The sequence below is a fragment of the Budorcas taxicolor genome, chromosome 8, assembly GCF_023091745.1.
Source record: "Budorcas taxicolor isolate Tak-1 chromosome 8, Takin1.1, whole genome shotgun sequence".
Lineage (NCBI taxonomy): Eukaryota > Metazoa > Chordata > Mammalia > Artiodactyla > Bovidae > Budorcas > Budorcas taxicolor.
This window is the reverse complement of record NC_068917.1, coordinates 54,111,150-54,133,300: the sequence shown is the minus strand read 5'-3', so window position 1 is coordinate 54,133,300 and position 22,151 is coordinate 54,111,150. Positions and strand designations below refer to the sequence as shown.

Below are 22,151 nucleotides of genomic sequence, written 5' to 3'. Positions count from 1 at the left end.
TGTTGGTGAAAGAGTGGAGAAGCTGCTAGTCTGAGCCACTATGACAGTAATAAAAGGTGACAGCTCACTACAATGGATAAACATACCATAAACAGCAAGGGAATGACTATTCAAAATATCAGAACTAACAGATCGACTATTTCGTTTATATTCTGCTGAAAAATGTTGGGAGGCATGAGACATTTTAGATGGACTTCATTTAAAACGGCTGTGATAACTACCACACACCGACTATGATAGTTAAATCTAAAAACAATGACAATGCCAAGTGTTAAGAAGGATATAGGACAACTGGAATTCTCAGACACTACCAGTGGGCGTGTAAACTGGTACAACCACTACAGAAAATTACTTGGCAGTAGCATTTTTTTTTTAACAAGTCTTAACATGTCTTTGAGATTCTAAAAGCATTCTGAGGAAGAAAACCATCCTAATGTTGCATACAAAAATGACCCCTCTCAAATGGTATTACTACCCCCAGCGTACACTGAGTCCCAACATTTTTAAACTGTCGATCATGACATATTAGTAGATGGTAAAACTAACTTAGTGGTTTTTAAAAATACTAAATAAAACAGAAAAGACCAGAGTACACTGCACATAATGGAACCAATTATGATTTTGTGAAACTTTTGTTTCACTGGGACTGGACAGATGAGTAGAGACATGAGTGTTTATTTTAGAAATTTACCAAATACACATTTTGACATAATGCCAAATGGTCAAGTATTAAAATCAACATTTACCAAAGCTAAATGTTACCCATACAGAATGAACTGCTGGGAAACAAATATAAATCTGAAATTTTATTCAAAAATTAATTATGATTATAGTTTTATTATTAAAAATTCTAGTAGACCCATTTTTAAAGCTTGACATTAAAGGGCAGGAACTATAATTCCTCAGAATTGCTAACTGTAGGCTGAATGAAGCTTCTGCAAGACTAAATAAACATTCGCTATAAAATGAGGTCTGTGTAAAATCAAGATATTATGGCGCTAGTTCTGCCAGCGTAGCTTCTGTTTGTGATGATTCTGACACAAAGTTTGTAAGGTCCTTCCTGCCTAATAGAAACTGACTAGGGTCAGGACTTACCTCCTCTTCATCTCCTGGGCTTAAAGATTTGCCTAATGCTGGGGATGCAATTTCACTGAAAACAATCCCACAGAGAGACAGCGGTTTCCCCCAAATTATTAGGGATCATATTCTCTCAACAATGTCATTTCACACCTATGATCTTAACTATTTATATAAAAATATTTGGACATTTAAAATCCATAGCCTCACAATCATCATTAATTACCACAATATTTTATTCTCCAATAAGTACACTTATACTTTCGGTTGACTGAGAGAATTTTCAAATATAAAGTACAAAGAGGATATCGGAACTAAATTAAAGTTAGAGTATATACCTGTCTTTCAAAGTAAACATTAAGAAAACAATAAATCCAAATGACATGCCTAGCTTGCATCACTGGCATGGCATGAGGAATACCTAAGCAATCTACCATCCTTGATAAAATACAAGGTGTGCCAAATACGACACTGAAGTATGCATTTCACCATGTGGTCAGTCACCCAAAGCTGAATGGCAGGTTTGGGAAGAAATTTGAGGCGAAGGTAAATTTCTGTGAACCCCTATGCTCATACGTATCTGTGTGGCTATGCATGTGCATTTTTGAATGTACCAGGTCACTAAGTAAAAGATACATCTCTTACTGGAGGTCGAGGTCAAAAAAAAATTGTGAAAGCCACTACTCCAGACTACCTGATCAAGTTAGAGATTTGCTACAGGACTCTAAGGAATGGGTAATATTCTTTTATTTTATGAATCTCAAAATTCAGCTAACATATAAAATATAATATTCTCTTATCACCCCCAAAGCAGATATTCTTACCATTTTAAATAATTATAACCAACCGAAAAGAAACAGGAAGAAAATTACTTTAGAAAGGGAAAATTACAGAAAAATAAGAACTTATTTTATACATATATTCCTCACATTTATCTAAGTGAATACAGGGAGTACTGGGCTTCCCCAGTGGCTTGGCAGGTAAAGAATCTGCCTGCAGTGGAGGAGACACAGGAGATCCAGGTTTGTCCCTGGATTGGGAAGATCTCCTGGAGAAGGAAATGGCAACTGACTCCAGTATTCTTCCCTGAAAAATCCTATGGACAGAGGAGCCTGGTGGGCTATAGTCCAAAGGACTGCAAAGAGTCGGGCACGACTGAGTAACTAAGCACAAGTAGGGTGTATTACTCTTCTTACTTTGTATCATGTGGGTATGGGGAAAAAAAGTCTCAGGGTAAGTAAAAGTATTAATATTATTTCCACGAGGCATGTTTAAATTATTCTATTCAGCAAGCATGATGAAACAGGATGTTTTCTGTTCGAAAACAGAACAGAAGGAGCCTATGTGATAGTATCCAAGAGTCAAGGCCATCAGTTCCATTGCTGGGGTGAAAGGAAACAGCTGTGCTCTGTTAGGTCAACATGGGGCTCCCATGGGCTTTGTGGGCTCCAACGCCCATAAACAGGATGGTCAGCTCAGAACAGGCTTCTAGGTGAAGATCTCTATTCTCGTCAGTCCACAAAAGTCCACTGCTCTTGAAAATAAAATGTTTTTCTTGCAAAGAAAATCACTATGTGAGTACAGCAATAAGCTTCTCCCTTCATACTTATCTTCTTGGATGAGTTAAATCAAATCCAACGAACTCTATTTACATGTACCTTTAAAGGTTGTAACTAGCAGAAAAGACTATGAACGTAATGCTTTCATCTCTCCTTACTCCAGCACCATCTCTTTCCTGCTACCCTCTTATGTAATCCAAAAAAAAAAAAATCTAAAGAATTTGAAATGTGTCTTGATTTCAGCTGCAGGAATGGCAGACTCATTAAAAACAGTAGCCAGTGTGTTTTCTGACAAGAGGATTCTGTTTATTAACAGTGTGCCTTTCTTACCAATTTTTTCCTTTGCCTATACTTTTCAGTGCCTTTCAGCAAATTTCGTTATTTTCACATCTGCTGGTTATTTTTATTTCTTCTCCTCAGTATAACATAAAAGGCCTTAAGAGCAGGACTTTTCAAATGACAAGTTCACTGCCAATATGTTTTGATGGGTTAAAAATCAGAGGAAAGAAAGCAATGGTCCGTAAAACTCTTCATCTCAAGACACCTTGCTTCCAAAGTCAGCTTGGGGAGATCTCGGAGAAGAATGGAGGAAAATTCTTGATTTCAGTTCTTGGAATTTAAAGTAAAAAGGCTCCACTGACCACAGCACCTTCTGCGAAGGGACAAGGTGAGTCTGGGGACCAACTCGTGATAGCAGTGCCTGTTTTTGTACAATCTGTGAGCTAAGAATTAAGAATGGCTTTACATTTTACAATTTGAGCCACCGGGGAAGTCCCAAGAATGGCTTTATATTTTAAATTGGCTGGGAGGGAATGTCATTTCATGGCATATGAAAATTACCTGAAATTCAAACTATAGTGCTCATTAATAAAGTTCTTCTGGAACGGAGTCAGTATTTATATGTCATCCACGGCTGCTTTCCCACTACCATGGCAGGGTCAAGTGGTTATAACAGAGACCATCTGCGGCTCACAACGCCTAAAATATTTACCATCTGTACCTTTACAGAAAAAGTCTGCTGCCCCCTTATCTGGTGAAGGACAAGTCAGACCAAAGGAGCACGTGGCACAGCCTGAGGAGGCAGCAGGTGTGCCTCTGACTGCCCTGAAAGCAGCCTGGGGCTCAGCCTTGTCCTGTGGGAAATGACTGGTTGTGCAAATGAATTCATACATCCAAGACTGACACAAAACTTCCTAACACTGATATCTCCAATCCAAAAGGGAATGACCCATCAAAGCTCACATTTATGGGACACTTTACACAGACCAGATACTATACAAAGGGCTGACCTGTAGCAACTTTTAATCATCAAAACAATCCTGAAACACAAATACCTTATTCACACTATTTCACAGCTGAGGAAACAGGTTAGGGTGGGCAAGATGTCCAGGTCCACACAGCTAGGGCAGAAATGAGGTTTAAACCCAGGCTGTCTGGCTCAGGGTTCATGCTCTGAACACTATGGACATGGCTCAGAAAGATCTGAGCTTTTGTTGCTGGGACACTGAGATTAAATGGATTTAAACAAATTTATATATGTAAAGTACTATGTGTAGTTCCTGAGACGTTGTATGTACCCATGTTAGCTTTTATTAATTACTATAAATTTTTATTTTATCCCTTGTGTTTTTATCTTCACTGGCAAGACAGCCTTATCAAAATCCTATATATTATATAGAATTATATACATCCCTTATAATATATATATACCCTGTATATCCTTTATATTGGGCTTCCCTGGTGGCTAAGACAGTAAAGCATCTGTCTACAATGCGAGAGACCCGGGTTCAATCCCTGGGTCAGGAAGATCCCCTGGAGAAGGAAATGGCAACCCACTCCAGTACTATTGCCTGGAAAATCCCATGGACAGAGGAGCTTGGTAGGCTACAGTCTATGGGGTCACAAAGAGTCGGACACGACTGAGCAACTTCACTTTATCCTTTATATTAGTTTATCATTTATAATACCCCCACAGAGAAGCTGAAATGCTTTTGTTAAGCAAACAAAGCATAACAGCTACTATTATATACCTTGTGTGTGCTATGTTTAGTTGCTCAGTCGTGTCCAACTCTTTGCAACCCCATGGACTGTAGCCCGGCTCTTTAGTCCATGGGATTCTCCAGGCAAGAATACTGGAGTGGGTTGCCATGCCCTCCTCCATCTTCCCAACCCAGGGATTGAACCCAGGTCTCCTGCACTGCAGGCGGATTCTTTACCATCTGAGCCACCAGGGAAGAATATTATATTCTTTAGTGGCTATTAAAGAATTCAGTTAGAGTTTTAAACCTCACTGTCATTTTGAGACCTATAGCCAGTGTCCTCAGTCAGCTCAGGCTGCCTCAACAAAATACCATGAACTGGGCACCTGAACAACAGACATTTACTTCTCACAGTTCTAGACAGAGGCTGGGAAGTCCAGGATCAAGGTGCTGGCAAATTTGGTTTCTAGTGAGAGGGTTCTTCCTGGCTTGCAGATAGCTACTTTCTCACCGCGTGCTCACATGGCCCTTCCTTGGTATGCACACACATAGATCTCTCTCTCACTCCTTTTAAAAATCCCACCAGGTGGGTCCCAACCTCATGACCTAACCTAACCCTAATTACTTCCCCCAAGGTCCCATCCCTATCACATTAGGTTTAAGGCTTCAGTACACGAATTTTGGGGGAACATAAACAGTCTATAATGGCAATGAATACAGAATTATAGGAAAAAAAACAGAAATGCATGAACATATAAATGTATGCATACATTGGAATACAGGTTATCACAGTAATTGATTAAAAAAGGATTTATTATGACCTTTATAAATAAGCTTTTGGAAGATATGCTTACATTTTACAGGTACATAAACATAATGTCACAGGTGGTAATATTATATATACAATCAGCTATGTAAAATAAAGATATGCATAGAAGAAAAACTGGAAGGAAACAACACTACAATGTTAACACTCATCTCTGGGTGGTGGAACTATAAGTCATGTTTATTTTCTTCTCTATTTTCTTATCTAAAAGAATATAAATCCCATATATAACCAGGAATAGGTGGTCTAGTTTAATATCCTATTGAGCCAAAAATTTATGTGCACTTTATTTATCAGCAGAGTATTTATTAATATGAGTTCTCTTTTGTCCTCTTGGACTCTCTGATCTCACTACCAAAAAAAAAAAAATTATGGGTGGAAAGACAAGCAACTGTAACACCAAGTACACTCACAAAAATGAGAATACAGGGATCCTGTAAGTAACACAGACAGTGAGATTTTTAGGTCAGTGCTGGTCGTATGGGAGATGGCACCTACTTTGTTTTTGGAAAAATAATAGGAGTTGAAAAGAGGGGCTGGTGGCAGTCTAGGTCAGACTAGAATACAGAGCAGAACGTAGACAGAGGGGCTGGAGGCCAGAAAGGGTGAAAGGTGGCCTAGGAATGTCTTGAAGATCAACAGGCCTGAAGCCTGGCAGGCGAAATGGTGAGAGATTAGGCTGGGGACATGAGTGCAGACAGGCTAGAGAGTTCTCAAATTTTTCTGAGACCCATAACAAGAAACATTTTGCATATCATGACCCAGGAAACACACACTCAAAAACAAAAAAATTTTCAGAAATACTTATCATTACATTTATATATGAATGTACATAACCGGTGTTTAGAGATCAAATGGGAATTTTTCAGATTAGATATCTGGTACTCCTTGCAAAAATAAAATACTCTCAGAATATATTAAAAATGGCCTTGGAAAGTATTCTATTTTTTCAAGAAATTTTTTAAAATTTTGAGCAAATAATATATGGACAAGCTTAAAGACTTCATGAATGACTAATTCCTTAGGGAATTACAATTGTACATAGAAAATAAAACTCTGCAACAATAACAAAACAAACGGTCTTAGTCCTCTATAAAGACAAAAGCTAGCAAGATAACATGATGATAAAAATGTTTCCTTTATTTAAAGCAGAACCCCTTAAAATCTGATATAGGGACAAAGATATATACTATATTTAAGAAAATGATTAGAGAATCTCTAGAGACATAGAACAGAGTTAAAGGACCCACTTCCTACCTACCTAATAGACACACAGGGGTCAAATCTGTAGTGAGAGCATTTTACTACTTCTAGTTAATCCTAGAACTCTTGTATAATACACTCTGGATGAGTGAAAAATATTATCAAACACAACAGGAAAACGTAATAAGTGGAAGCAAAGAGTAAGCAAAAACTTTGAGTCTCTCTCAGTTCAGAAAAAATAATTCAAATTTTCTTCTATAGCACATATGAGAGACTCTAAACAAGTTTCTATCCAAAATTATAACAGAACCAAAAACAGGAAAGTGAGTTCAGAAGGTCACCTATAGGAAACCAACAAGATGTCTAAGCTATTTCAAGATCATCGACTCACTAGGACAACAGCCTTTAAACTGGAAACTGTTTCCCTAACTGCATTCCTTCTCAAGTCATATACTACTGCTCCTTCAAAAGGTTTGTGAAGTGCTCCCAAGGGTCACGTTCCAGGTGGCCCCAGAAAAGTTGGACATAACACCTCTGTTGGAAGCTACATCCCAGGGCCAGACCTGGCATTGCTGAAGACTCAGCCCCCAGAAAGGGGATGTGCTCAGTTGTGAGTTCCTCCACCCAAATCAACCTGGTTCTGAAAGTCAACACTGTTTATGGAAAGGAGGGGCTACAACTGGAAGGTCTGGAAAGACCCAAAAAGTCCAAATGACTCCTGGAAAAGGTCAGGGGAGAATCTTAACCCAAACAAATGTTCAGGTATTTTTCCAAACCAGATTAGCTGTTGGGAGGACGAGGGAGTGAGAATTAAGTCCTGAGGATTTCCCCAAAGGCTAGACAGAGACAAACACAAACAGCTGTAGTTTTCTGGAGTTATAATTAAAACAGGATAATTATAGGACCATTCGTAGGAAAATCTTCCTTCTACTCTAGGCCTCGGGTGGAGCTGTGATAAAATTCCTGAGGGTTACATGCTTACTTTCAGGGACTAACCTCAGCACTCTAAGACCCAAGGCAAATTGCTTAAGGATTTTTTTTAAAACTCTTTTTCATTAATGGATGCCCAGAAGATCATTTCTCTTTTTCAGAAACATGGGGTCATAGGGAATTTGGAATTTGTTCTTAAACTTCTAGGAAAACCTCTGGTCCCCTCCCTTGAGTCTGCAGAACTATCTGCTGTTTATAATGTGGAAGGGTAGACAGTGAAAATAACTGCTCTGCCCACAGGGACGGAAGAGGGGACACTCTGCACTCTCTAGGGTTTGGCTTTCCACCAATATTCAGTGGTCACCCAAACTGCAGGCTTCCATAATAATTACTAGGAATGTGTCCCACCATCCAGATGCACAAGTGCCCTGCCTTCTTGTCATCTGTCCTAACAAACTGCAGTCCCTTATCTATAAAGACATTTAGGGAAAAATTAACACTCAAGATCACTATAATAATTTTCAACTGTGAACCAAATTTTTTGTATTTGAGTCTAAAGTTACAGCAATAAAACTTATTCCCATCAATACAAGTCTAACTAAAACTTATTCCCATTAGTACAAGTCTACGTTCTTAACATTGCCATTATATCGGAAGCCCTATAAGTATGTAAATGTTATTTTCTTGAACAAATTGGTTTCTTGTGTCAGATCTACATAACTGACAGAGTAACGGGTGGGCTGAGAATCACTCTCTTACAGGAGGACTATCAATCAGCTTTTAGAGAAAAGCATTGAAAACCCTCCTTTCTGATAAAGAATCCGCCTGCCAATGCAGGAGACACAAGAGACAGGGTTTGACCCCTGGGGCAAGAAGATCCCCTAGAGTAGGAAATGGCAACCTACTCCAGTATTTCCTGCCTGAAAAATGCCATGGACAGAGGAGCCTGGTGGGCTACAGTCCATGGGGTCACAAGGAGTTGAACATGACTGAGCAGAGAACTTGATTTTCTCTCTGTGTGCTTGATTAGAGCTCTCAGGCTCACTTATCTAGACCATATCTAATTACTGAGACTAGGGTGGGGGAGGAGGGGAATGGGTAAGAAGCCTTTTAAACTTTATCTATTACAACTGTTATTTATAAGCTAATGAGTTTTATACTGTAATACCTGATTCACAGCTAAGTTTAGAAAATGAGGTGGTGAGATCTCTGGTTGTGCCTGTCTATACGTTTATGTGTGCATTAGTGAACAGTGAATAGTGAAGTCACTCAGTCTTGTCCAGCTCTTTGCGACCCCATGGACTATAGCCTACCAGGCTCCTCCCTCCATGGGATTCTCCAGGCAAGAGTACTGGAGTGGGTTGCCATTTCCTTGTTTTTACCTTTGGATGGTATTAGCAAAATTAATTTGTAAGTGAGCACTACTTAATTAGATTAAAGGAAATTAAGTGCTTATATAAATTCTCAAAAAAAAAAAAACACACACACACACAAGGTAACTGGCCAGAATTAATTTCAGTTCACGTGAACTGGGAAATATTCAATATTATATTAATATTTGGTATTAATGTTTAAGCTTGTTGATCTAATTAACACAGACTTGTCTTTAGAGTCGCCAACATTAAACATAATATCTTTATTGTGCCTCGGTTTAATAGAAGTCAAACAAGGCCTTATTATATCTGTTGCAAATTTGTCAGCAAGAAAAATAATTTGGTATGATGAAATTTTTATAAGTGTAATAAATGCTTTGGATGAACTTTTAAAGAATAATTATGTTTTAGGAATGTCTACTTGAGCATGATCTTTCAGATATTTGGTAATGTGAAATTTTACAGCTGTGTTAATTAAGCTTTAAATAATGGAAATCTGTTGAATAGCTTGGCCATTCCCAAATAAAATAAGATACTGAGACATCAATTACTAAATAGAGAAACTAAAGATATTTAGGACTATTAATGAATATGCTTGGAGCTACCCTGAGATGTTCTCTATAAAAAAGCAAATGTTTTTAAAATTATCACAGGAATTGATGTTCACCAATCTACAGAATGCTAAAGTAAGACAGTTCATAATTGCTTCATTCTTAGTTTTCACTAGAAATTAAGGTTTTCAAGAGTTGAGGAGTCTAATTCAGACATGTAATTAGCATTAATAGAAATAATAAAGGGAGCATTTCAGTATACATTAGGAAGCCGGATATATGTTTTTGGCTATATGAGGGTATATGAGCAATAAAGAGGGTATATGAGGAATAGAATTGCATTTTATTAGGAAAAAGAAAAGAAATCTGCCTGAGAGCTAATGATTTCTGGATGAAAAAGAAAAAGTAATGGATACAGAAAGTGAGGGGAGGATTGTGGGAAGTGGACCCTGAAAAAAGAGTTTTGTACATAGTCAGGACTGGCTAAGTTTAGAATAAATTAAATTGAGTAACTATATCTTAAAACTAAGCTGGTCTAAAACTTAAGCTTCTCTCTCTGATATGAGGACAACTTTTCTTAAAATACTGGATTGCCTTTGATAACAGATTTTAAGTTTCTTTACCTTTTAAGTGATCTGTTCTGTATTTGCCTTTGAAATATTTTATTGTTACTTTTTGGGGGGGCGGGGGGTTTGTGAAGTTGCTCAGTCTTGTCCGTCTCTTTGCGATCCCATGGACTATATTGTTACTTTGGCTAAGTGAATAACTACTGTTTCACAGAGACCCATGATCCTATTTGACTGAGTAGATAGGATTTATATTTTTCAGACAAACTTCAAAATCTTTTGATATTTTTCTGACAAACTTCCAAAACATAAATTTTTAATTGTAGTTCTTTTGACCTCCAGCTAACTTTGAAATGTTTTAGAAGGCCATAATGCATCTCAGACAGAAATATTAACTAGTACATTAAATTATTTGGTGAGCATTATTATTACATGAGTGATAACCTTTTAAAATATATATATCCATAATGTATGGATATTATTAATACATTATGGATTCGTACATTATTATCATTAATAATGTATATTATTAGTATATTATTAATACAGTACAGTCTATTCTAGGCTTTCCTGGTGGTTCAGATGGTAAAGAATATGCTTGCAATCGAATCCAGGGTTCAACCTCTGGGTCAGGAAGATCCCCTGGAGAAGGAAATGGCAACCCACTCTGGTATTCTTGACTAGAAAATCTCATGGACAGAAGAGCCTGGCAGGCTACAGTCCAAGGGGTCACAAAGAGTTGGACATGACTGAGTGACTAAAACTGGGGTTATTCTAGAAATTACATGGAATTTCAAAAATTTAGTATGCTCTATTCTAGTTATTTCAAAATGTTGCATGTCACAGCAAATTTCTTATCAACTACATTATGATCAGATATTTAATCATGACTCTTTAAATCTTTCTGTCATTTATAGACAGTTGTACTCTGCTAAATCTCAAATTATACTGAAGAACGGGGTAAGAAGAATCTTAAGGAAAGTTGATGACTTCATCAAAAGTTTAACAAGAGGATTAGTTATGGAGTGAACTGGTGAATACAGTTATAATGCTTATTTTTCTATCCGAAACATTTAATCTGTGTTTTCCAGATATAAAGAAACCCTTCCCCTCAATCTAATTATGACTTACCAGCAGTTTAATAATTACACCTCTGTAAGCAGACTGAAATATTTTTCTTTCATCTCTACCTGACCCCTCCATGGACTGGAAACTCTTAGGCTGCCAGCAGCTTTATCAGATACACTAGAAAAGCCACCTTCTCACAGGTGCACAAGTGTGAAGGTACTTTGCAGACCTCAAAAAGGAAGAATTTACCTAAGCAGAAATCTGTGACAAGTCATTGGCTTGGCTTTCCTGACTCAGAGATACCTTTTATCAATTGATCACACTTAATTTGTGAAAAAGTTAACCTTGATTTGACTATACTGGAGAAGGAAATGGCAGCCCACTCCAGTATGCTTGCCTGAAAAATCCCATGGACAGAAGAGTCTGGGTGGGCTACAGTCTACGGGACTGCAGAGTCAGACATGACTGAGCAACCAAGCAGTCGACCACATTTATAAAAATGAGGGTAATTTCAGAGAAAAAGAGACGTTTCAGTGGATATCAAAATCTAACTCTGTTTACTGAGGCCTGTATTTCCTGAGACTCACTTCCTAGTTCCTTGCTGTTATGTTATATTGTTGTGAAGCTTAACTGAATTATGAGAACAGCACTCTAAGTCTGTTTCTGAAGCATAACTGAGTAACCTATCTTTGGATGAAGATCAGGTGCTCCATGATCTGCAACCAGGAGGTTAATACCAGGGTATGGTCATTTAAACATAAAGGCTCCCCTCATGCTGGGGAAAATTAAACCATACTAGAGATAACCAGCATAGTAACACTAAGAAACTGGGCTAGGTGCCTTATGGATATAACTTCCCTTAAAGATAAGGATTGGTACAGAACAGATTAAGACGATCTGGGATATAATGGGTCACACCTAATGGAAGTTCTTGACTTAAATTCTTACTTAGGACTTCACTAATACTGCTAGCTAAATTGTTCTCTGCATTTCCAAAAGTGTGACTCTAGCTCTGATAAAATGAAGTTTCATAACCATACCAAGATCAACAATGGTAATAGTGTAACTCCAGATATGGGAAGAAGCAACAACAGAGAATATTTTCCAGGACCATAAAAGACTATTAAGACAGGTAGTCCAGACACTTTTGGCTACTGTTGAGTAACAGTCTTTTATGGTCCTGGAAAATATTCTCTGTTGTTGCTTCTGTTTGTTTACCTCTGACAGGGTCCAACAGTTTCAGGCTAAACTCATGTTACTATGAGGGAGAATGCCGGTTTTGGGTGAAGACTACCTCGTGGTGAGACTTCTACTCTACTAGGTAGGACTATTCCCACTCTCAACAGGAAGTATTTGTAGAAGAGATCTCTACCTCAACTCCCAGGAAGTATATTGAGTATAAAGTCTCTCAGGGTGGAATTGTTAGGGGAAACCACTAACTGAAACCACCCTCCAGCCAGGCACCTAGTAACCACTTGCATGAGTTATCTTACAACAGGAGGTCCTAGTTAAGCAAGGCAGATGTAACAAGATATCACCAACTAGAATAATTTAGGAAAAGTTAAAAGGAGAGAGAAGACACCAGTCCATACATCCTACCAAACTCCTAGAATCCTTCTGGCTGGAAGCCATCTTGGCTGAGAGATGCAAGTGCCATTAGGAAGGACCCTGAGTTAGAATGAGTGGCCAGAGACAAACAGGAAACTAACCTCATTACCATAAAACCAGAGACTGCAAGCCACGTGGCAGAGTAGTTCTCCTGGATTCCCTTACCCTGCTCCTCTCTGCCCCGGCATCCCTTCCCCATAAAGTCTCTTGCTTTGTCAGCACATGCGTCTCCTTGGACAATTAATTTCTGAGTGTAGACAAAAGCCCACTCTTGAGCCCTGGAAGTGGTCTCCCTTCCTGCAACAATAATGGCCACATTTTGCGAGCATCTTATTGGCATCCATGCATGCATGCATACCCCAGACACATTTCTGCAGAGCCACTTCAATGTTGCCTTCTAGGCAGGTGTAAGGAAAAAAAAAAAAAAACACTCCACCATCCTGTGTAGCCAGAGACCTAAGTGAAATCACCCCAGACCTAATTAAGAATATATTATGTCCCCATCCTAGCCCACCTGCCATCCTCTCTCTCTCATAGAAATGTGAATTTATGAACTGCCCTTAAAAAGTATTTAACTCCTCCATGTTTTCATTACCATGGTACTGACCACTGGGAGTAGCAGGGAGATGAGTAAGGGACTACCAAAAATGTCCAGGGCTCTATAAAAAGCACAGGATGAAATTATGTAGAAATTTGAGGAATTATTTGAAAAGTCAGTCTAAGGCAATAGAGATTCAGAATCAGATTTAGAATCAAACGAAAAAACTGAGGTCCAGAGTACTCTATGGACTGACTTATCAAAGTGACCTAATAAGTTAATTTAAAAAAAAAACTGAGATCAGAATTTCACTCCAAAGCTAACGTTCATTTCCCATTACTATATTCTGCCTCTCTCCCCTCCAAATCAGACTTTGGTCTTAGAATAGCCTAATTAACCCATCTTTATGCCTAAATTCCTATCAGTAACAACTAGTTCATCTGAAAAAGGAATTTCTCTCTCAGGAATCTCTTTTTAGCTTATTTTTTAATGTAAGCACATTGGGGAAGACGATTCTGATAAATCAATGATTTGTTTAACACTGCAGGTAAATCTGCTCATCCTATGTGAAGCAGTGAGTTTATTCGCAGAGGCCCATGGAACTGAGAAAACAGGAAGCCAAGTGCCAGGTGATGTCAGTGACGAAAACCGGGATGCTCCTGGGCAAGATATGGTTGTAAGGCTCTCCGGGCACATGGCCTTGGTCCCCAAATCAGAGATCCAACAACAACGGACTATGGCACTCAGGTCTACCAAAGGTTAGGTCTGAAGAAGGATGGACACCCAATGGGAAATCCGTCTAAGATCAGACATAGACCCATGCCAATCTTAAGGTCACAGCATGCTGGAAAGGCTCAGTGTGTTAGCCAAAGGCCATATAACAGGGAACATATGTCCAAGAAAACTAAAGACAAGTGTTCAGGGGAGACCAAGCAGCATACATCCCAGTGCCAGTCAACAAGGGAGTGCCTGATTAGATGCCAAAACATCAGAGAGGTCCAGTGCCAACTGAGAATCAGGAAATGAGCAGGAACCCATTGTGGAGAACAGAGCTCCTGCTAAGTCAGTGTCAAGTCCTAGGGACCATTTAGAGACTCAGTATTTAGGTATAAACTTGGACTCTCCTGAGTGGGAAGACATTAGGCAAGAACTAGAAGCAGCTCTATTGAGGGGACAGGCTTCCTGAAAGAGGAAGTGGGCGGTCACCATAAGCACTGACTCCCACTCAACAGCTCTTCTCAATGTATACCCAGGTTGTGATTCGCAGCTCCTTGGGTGACTTTGATTTAGAACCTGAGTTCTGAGGAGTAAAAGAGAATGATTTATTCCTCAACAGAAAAACTAGGCTGAAAACAATCTTGGGTGTGATATACTACTCAGAAACTAACTTTGGAGGGACTGGTGTTTGTTGCTATATTTCTCAGACAGTTTTCTTGTCTGAAACACTAGTAAGAATACCTTCAGTTTAGGTCCTCCCAGGGATATCTGACCTGTATTCAGGTCAAGAAGCAACCATTAGAACTGGCTATGGAACAAAGGATTCATTAAAAATTGGGAAAGCAGGATGTCAAGGCTGTATATTGTTACCCTGCTTATTTAACTTATATGCAGAATACATCATGCAAAATGTTGGGCTGGAAGAAGCACAAAGCTAGAGCTAGAATCAAGACTGCCAGAAGAAATATCAACAACCTCAGATACACAGATGATACCACTCTAATGGTAGAAAATGAAGAGAAACTAAACAGCCTCTTGATGAGGGTGAAAGGAATGAAAAAGCTGGCTTAAAACTCAGTGTTCAAAAAACTAAGATCATGGCATCCGGTCCCAAAACTTCATGGCAAATAGATGGGGAAAAAGTGGAAACAGGGACAGATTTTATTTTCTTGGGCTCCAAAATCACTGCAGCCATGAAATTAAGACACTTACTCCTTGGAAGAAAAGCTATGATAAACCTAAACAGTGTATTAAAAAACAGAGACATCAGTTTGCTGACAAAGGCCCATATAGTCAAAGCTACGGTTTTTCCAACAGTCATGTATGGATGTGAGAGCTGGACCATAAAGAAGACTGAAAGCTAAAGAGCTGATGCTTTTGAATTGCGGAGCTGGAGAAGACTCTTGAGTATCCCTTGGATGGCAAGGAGATCCAACCAGTCAATCCTAAAGGAAATCAACCCTGAATGTTCATTGGGAGGACTGATGCTGAAGCTCCAGTACTTTGGACACCTGATGTGAAGAACTGACTCTTTGGAAAAGACCCTGATGCTGGGAAAGATTGAGGGCAGCAGGAGAAGGATGCCACTGAAGATGGGATGGTTGGATGGCATCACCGACTCAATGGACGTGAATCTGAACAAACTCCAGGAGATAGCAGCAGACAGAAGAGCCTGGTGTGATGCAGTCCATGGAGTCACAAAGAGTCAGACACAACTGAACGAATGAACAACAACAGGGCTACTGTCAACAAACTTTCACAAACTCATCAAAACAACAGGCCCCCAAAGCAGCTCCCAAACCCTGTAAACCTGCATACACAACAATTCAGAGAGAGTCCTAAGAGTCTGATTTCCAAGGAAGGAAATATGAGACTGTGGAATCTTCCAAATCTGGAGTCTGGAGACACCTGCCAACTGTGCCAAAAAACCTGGAGGGTCTTCTCTCAGCCTAGCATTTCTTATCTGTGCTCAGAGAACTGGAATTTGGAGGGATCCTCTCCATAAGCATGGATTGGGTCAAGACATTTCTAGAAGATACAGCCACCCCAGAACACTCTCCAAGTGGAAGTCATACAAGTATCATACCAGTGGGTTGAATCAAGGCTGTCCTCATAGACAAGAGAATCCTGACACAGAAGCCCTGAATTCCCCAGAAGCCAGTAAAATCCCTGAGTCAGGGATGTCAGAAAGGCTCTCGGGGCGGTTTTCAGATCACTGTAAGAGGCTGACCCTCCAGCAAGAGAAAAAACCTGGTCTAGACACCCGAGAGTCAGTTTCTAGGGTCTCCTTTAATTTGAACTTAAACTGCTTTCAGGATCCCTGAGAAACAGGAGCAATAGACTAGGAGAGAACCACCAGATACCTCCCTCCAGGGACCCCAAGCTCTCACCACTCCATGGTCCCCTCCGTGGCTTGCCGCTGCTGCCACCACCCCCACCCCTTGCTTGTCTTACACAAGTGCCTGAGTAGGGGCTTCCTCACTGTTCTGTCCACCCAGCAGCAACTAAAGCCAGGCACCTACCTCTTCCACTTCCTCTCAAAGCTACTCTCATGCCCTCGGCCCTGACAATTGCACGGTGAAGAACAGTCTGTCTGCTTGCCTGCTGATTCAGTGCGCTACTGGGTGTGGCCCCTCGGGCCTCCTGTCTTCTTGGCCTCTGGCTGACAGGTTGCCCAGGCCCACTACACCTTCCCCCCAATCTGCAACTTGTACCCCCTCTGACCTGGCGCCTCTAATAAATTCAAGTTCACACGGGGGCGGCAGGAGGTGGAGACAGGGGTGAGAATTAGTACCTTCTTTGGTTCCAAGAAAATAAAACCAAAGCAATGTATCAAATTCTAAGGAAGTTAATAAGTTTAAAAATGCTCATCAAAATGCACAAATACGGAACTCTCCCCCAACTCTTACCCTAAGAGTAAGTTGAGGGATTTGCCTTGTAACTTTCTAAAAATTCTACAGATACTCAAACACTGAGTGGGAAACAACTGGAAAGAATTAATGAAAAGGAGGGTGGCCTCAGCAGCCCCACCAGTGACTTGTGTGAGTGAGCTGAAGCTGTGACCCTCTTTAACTCACATCTGCAAACTAACCACCCATAGCTCCTGTTAACCACTGACAAATTGATAAACACAGGAGTAGATGGTTCACATGTGGACATTCAAATGCTCACTTTCTGCGTGGAGCAATAATGTTTTTCACAAACTGCAACACTAGGCAAAAGGCTTTCTCTTTAATTTGGGACAGTTTCTCCAGTTCACAGTTCCACACCAAATATCCCTGGGTTCACAGTTCCACACCAAATATCCCTGGCTTCTGTGAGAGAAGCTCAGGCCCTGTGCAGTCAAGCAAACGTGGACAGGCCATCGTGTCAAGTTATTTCGTTTCTTTACATGTCAAACAACTTCCCTCATGTCTGCCTCCTAAATTCTTACTCAGCGTTGGAGACGCTACTTAATTTTTCCCTCTTTACCAACACCATCTCAGGGTCTTCAAGCTCCTTGCCTTGTACTTCTAGCCCTCTAACCACACTTTGATAATATCTCCTATCACATGTGTGGCAATTTTTCACATGCGTAAGGCATGCTCAAACATTTTGGGTAGGAAAGTAAATCAGAACTCCCTCTTTGGGAGAGTGTTTTGGAAATGTGTGTGAATGTGGCAATGTATTAATACATACCCTCTGGAACAACAATCCCACTGCCGGGACTCTGTCCTGTGTATATACTCACACATGTAAGCAACAAGGCTGTTGTAACACTATTTGCTGTAACAGAAGAAACGACTGAAGCGTGGTTCATGGGTTTGGTTAAGTAAATACAATAGAGTACTAGAAAGCTGTTCAAAAGAGTCAAAAATCTCTCTATATACTGATATCTGAAACTATTTTCCCAAGCCCATGGCATTTGTTTCATAATGTTTTTTCCCCAGCTTTATCGAAGTATGAATGAAATGACAAATGAATAGAGAATTTGACTTAACAGTTCAAATCAGCCCACTAAAAGGAAGTGTCTGTCCCCCGTCTCTCTCCCTCTTCCCAAGCCCATGTATTTTGTTTCCCATGGCCATTACTCAAGTGAAGACAAATTTGGCAATGGTTTTCACTGGACCTCAGGTATAAGATGAAGGGGATCAGAAAATGTCACCCCAAGATGTAAAGATGGGCCAAAGGATGTTGAATGAGATTTGGACTAGAATCCTCTCATTCTAAGCAGGTCTGATAACCTTCCCATATGGCCGGAAGCCTGATGCCTGTCTGACCTTGACCAATTCTTTTAAATGGCTTATTGATTTTCGTGATGGAAGTAAAGCAGCCTAAATATTTCACTGTCTTGGGAAAATAAATTCAAGGGGCTTTGAAGAAGCAAATGTCAATGTTTTGGGTTCCTTCATATTTACAGTAAAAACATTACAAAACTTCAAAGATGTCACACATAAGCTGCTTATATAACATCTTTGAGAGGGAAAAGGTTTTCATCTAAAATGATCTGAAGTTTTGTATAATTTTTTCCTCTCTGAATAAATGAATCAGTTCAAGCTATCACTAGATGACAGCTAGGGATGATTTTTATACTTTCATTTATTTATTCATTGGTCTCTGTACTACAGCTTCTAAATTTTCTGTAACAAAAACATATTACTTCCTTTTTTAGCTATAAGTTTTTTTCAAGCAAAATGGATAAGTCAGCCATCCAATTGTAGACAGGCGACAATCTAAGATATTTTCCGGAGATACCTAAATCTCCCCTATTAGTTTCAAAAGCTTCAGGGACAAGATCTTATTTTATTGTTCCTTGGAGCGCCAGGGTCTAGCACAGGGCCTGAAATATAAGCTGCATGTATTAATAAGTGTTTAGCAAATGAATTTTGGATATGGCCACTAACCGAAACTCTGGTATAACCTCAGGAAGGTAAAAAAGGAAATGAAGTGGCAGGGGTCTCCTGCCAGCAGCTGACTAGGACTCTGAAAGAACATTCCTTTGGAAAATGGTACCCCTACTGAGTATACACCAATCACCCCGACAGATACATCAGCCCACATTATAGCTACATGTCCACTGCTACCAAAACCTTCCCGTAAGTCCTCTGTCCTCCTTCACCTAGCTCCCCTCATTTCCACACTGCCTCTGAAATTGAACCATGCTGCTTCACCTGGATCTTGCACTGCAGGAAGCTCTAAAGACTAGCATTATGATGTCCCACTTGTGTTTCTTGTAGAGATGTCCAGTTCACTGCAATACTTAAAGAGAACCCACCCATGAGAAGTTCATTTCAGATCTCACTACCACTGTAATAACTCTTCTCAGAGCAAGTAATACATTTTAATTTTATGAACACTGAGAATCTTAGTAATTGATCTGTTCTCTCTCTCTGCTTGAAGCAAAGAGCCAAGTCTACAGGCCTTCTTTAGAAACTTTGCAAGTTCTTACAACATGCATGTCTGTAAGATAACTTTCTCTCCAGTTTCCTCTTGTTATTCTTCCCTCCCTCTATAGGACCCCACTTCCTGCATCTTTTTTTTTTTTTTTTTTATCAAGTCTCATTCAGGATGAGGCAGGGGTGTAAACAAACCAAGAAGCTAAGAATTAAATACACCCTGCCTTCCAATTCCAAGTTTGCTTTTGACATTTTCACCCATCTATCTTGCCTACAGGACAAGAAAGTAAATGTCAGCACCACTCTTCTTGTTGCTACAGCCAAAGGGTGAGTTTGTGACAACAAAGTCTGACTGAGGACCAGAGACACTCTCCTTCCCACTTCCTGCCTACCAGGAAGTACACACGATGACAGGAGTTAATGGTAGGCTTTGATGTAAAGCACAGTAACATCACGGTTAAGAGCTCAGACTCTGGGGCCAAACTGCCTGCGTTCTAATTCTGCCCACTCTTCTCCACTCAGTGGCTAATCTTGGGCACATTAACTTGACCTTTCTTGACTTAGCTTCATTTCCGCATCTGTGAAATGGGAACAATACAGGTACTGACCTCATAGGGTTATTGTGAGAGGTAAATGAGATAATACACGGAATGTGCTTAGATCAGTGCCTGGCACACTGTAAAGGAGAGCCAGGACTATAATAGGCCCCTTCTGTTTTCAACTAAGCCAGGCCACACAAAGTTTCAAGTTGGATTAAAAGTAATATTTCTCACTGTAAATTAGGTCACTGACAGATTATTTCTAGGGTGATCTTATTTTAGTTTGGATCTCATTTACAAATCAATGTGGAGTCTGAATAGTAGTCATTTTTTAACCATTTGCTTTCTGATTTACTGAGTACAAGGAGAAAGCAGTAAGGTCAGACAACAAAAATGGTTCCTGAGAGTGTATTTCCAACTGGTCACAGTGTAATCCCTACACCCAGGCAAATACACAAAAACATATCACATCCGTGCCCCTCCAGCTGTAGCACAGACATCACCGAATGTCTAGAGATGAAAAACCTCATGAATGGCTTCCCAGGACCTTCTTTGAAATAAAGTACTCTGTTATCAAAGAATAACTCTGCTGTGTTGATTACTTGAGGTCCTGATTTATACTTAAGTTTAAAAAGCTGCCATTTTCCACAAACGCACTTAGAAGGCAAATTCCTCATCAGACTCCATTTCTAAAGAAACACAGAGCCCAGTCCTAGCCATGTCCCACCTTTGCTCACACCAGAGCCAAAGTTCCAGCAAAGTCACACACCAGTCCACCAAAATTCAGGTTCTGGGTGACTGACTATGTCATATATGCGAGTGTGTACAGAATTTTCAAATAAAATGACTTGAAACTACCACTGCATGATGGTGAAGAAAGAAAACTGGATGAGATGAAAGTTGAACAGCTTGACTAAAGTTTAGAAAAATCAAGAAAAAAATCAATCACTGAAACGACTCTCTCTTAATCAAGGTTACTTTGAAACTGGATGTAAATAGATACATTTCAGCCTGTAACATACCGAAGTTACCTAAGACCAGGAAGAAAAACGCTGAGAGTATGTCAGAGCCATTTCTCGTCCATTTTCTACGTTTTCTGTAATCACCTACCCAATGAAGGTATGAGTTTGTTACAGTATCGAACTGAAATGCCTCAGTCCCTTTTAAATTCTTTCTCCCTGTCCCAGAAAATATTCTAGGGATCGAAGAAGAAATGAACAAGGAACATTCGCCAAAAGACCTGCTTTGAGGAAATCTCACCCTCACCCTTTCCAGTTTAACTCGACAAACTCACAGAGGGAGTAAAGAAAAGACTTGTTCAGCACTATAAAGTGACATTTCCGAATAGTAATAACTGAGATTACGCTGCCGCAGCCTAGATTTTTCTAGTCAGGAGCTCAACTACAGTTTCCTAAACGCTTTTCCCAAGATCTTAAGGTCAATTTGCTGCTCCTCTCTAAAGTCCCGAAGGAGACTCGCTTACCCACCCCACCCTATAACCAGCGCACTTCCCGTTCGCTTTGGCCGGTCAAGAACTCAAACTTGACAGTGACACACAGTGAAGGAAAAAAAAAAAAAAAAGAGGAAGTGGATGAAGAAAAAACCATTTCAAGACTTTTTTCTCCCCCCTAAGGGAGATCAATGACCCTGTCTTCCAGGAAAGCGTCAATGGGACGTAGCCATCACATCGATGGGAAAGTTGCAGCGAATGACAACGCTGAAAAACCGAGGGTGACTCCTCTTTAAAAATGTAAATGTTTAAATTCCTCGAAAATCTTGCGATCTGTCTCCTAGAGCGAACGCAACAAATCCCACCCTGGTGCGTGGATCGCGAAAGCGAGGCTCGGGCCGGGTACGTGCCTGACCTGCCCTGCCAAGGGGGCAGAGGGAGCGCGGGGCACCGCTGCCGGCCCGGGATCCCCCGAGCACCTCCCTTACCTGGTTTGACTGGTTTGGGTGGCGGCTTCGACATCTCTCTTCCTGGAGCGGCTGATTCTGAATACCACGCACGGAAAGTCAACCAAACTTGCCTCCAGCCGACACTCTGAGCGCCTCAGTTTCTTTTTGTCTGCTTTGCAGCGGTGCGCCTTCAGGGACCTGTGTCTACTCTCGGCAGCCGGACAAACCAAGGCAGGCAAGGCGGCTCAGCGAAGTGCCCCGCCCCGCCCCGCCCCGCCCCGTGGCCGACCGAGCTGTCCGGAGCGCGCGGCCCCGCAGACGAGGAAGTGGCCGCCGCCTAGCC

General features: G+C 40.5%; 1 protein-coding gene across 1 annotated transcript in view; it reads right to left on the bottom strand.

Annotated features, from left to right (window-relative positions):
- Nucleotides 1-22,124, bottom strand: part of OSTF1 (osteoclast stimulating factor 1) — a 55,235-nt gene extending 33,111 nt beyond the window's left edge. Inside the window, exon 1 of the mRNA XM_052645038.1 lies at nucleotides 21,848-22,124. Coding sequence (XP_052500998.1) covers nucleotides 21,848-21,881 — 34 coding nt within the window. The 5' untranslated portion in view covers nucleotides 21,882-22,124. The remainder of the gene's footprint in view (nucleotides 1-21,847) is intronic.
- Between the last annotated feature and the right edge of the window lie 27 nt (nucleotides 22,125-22,151).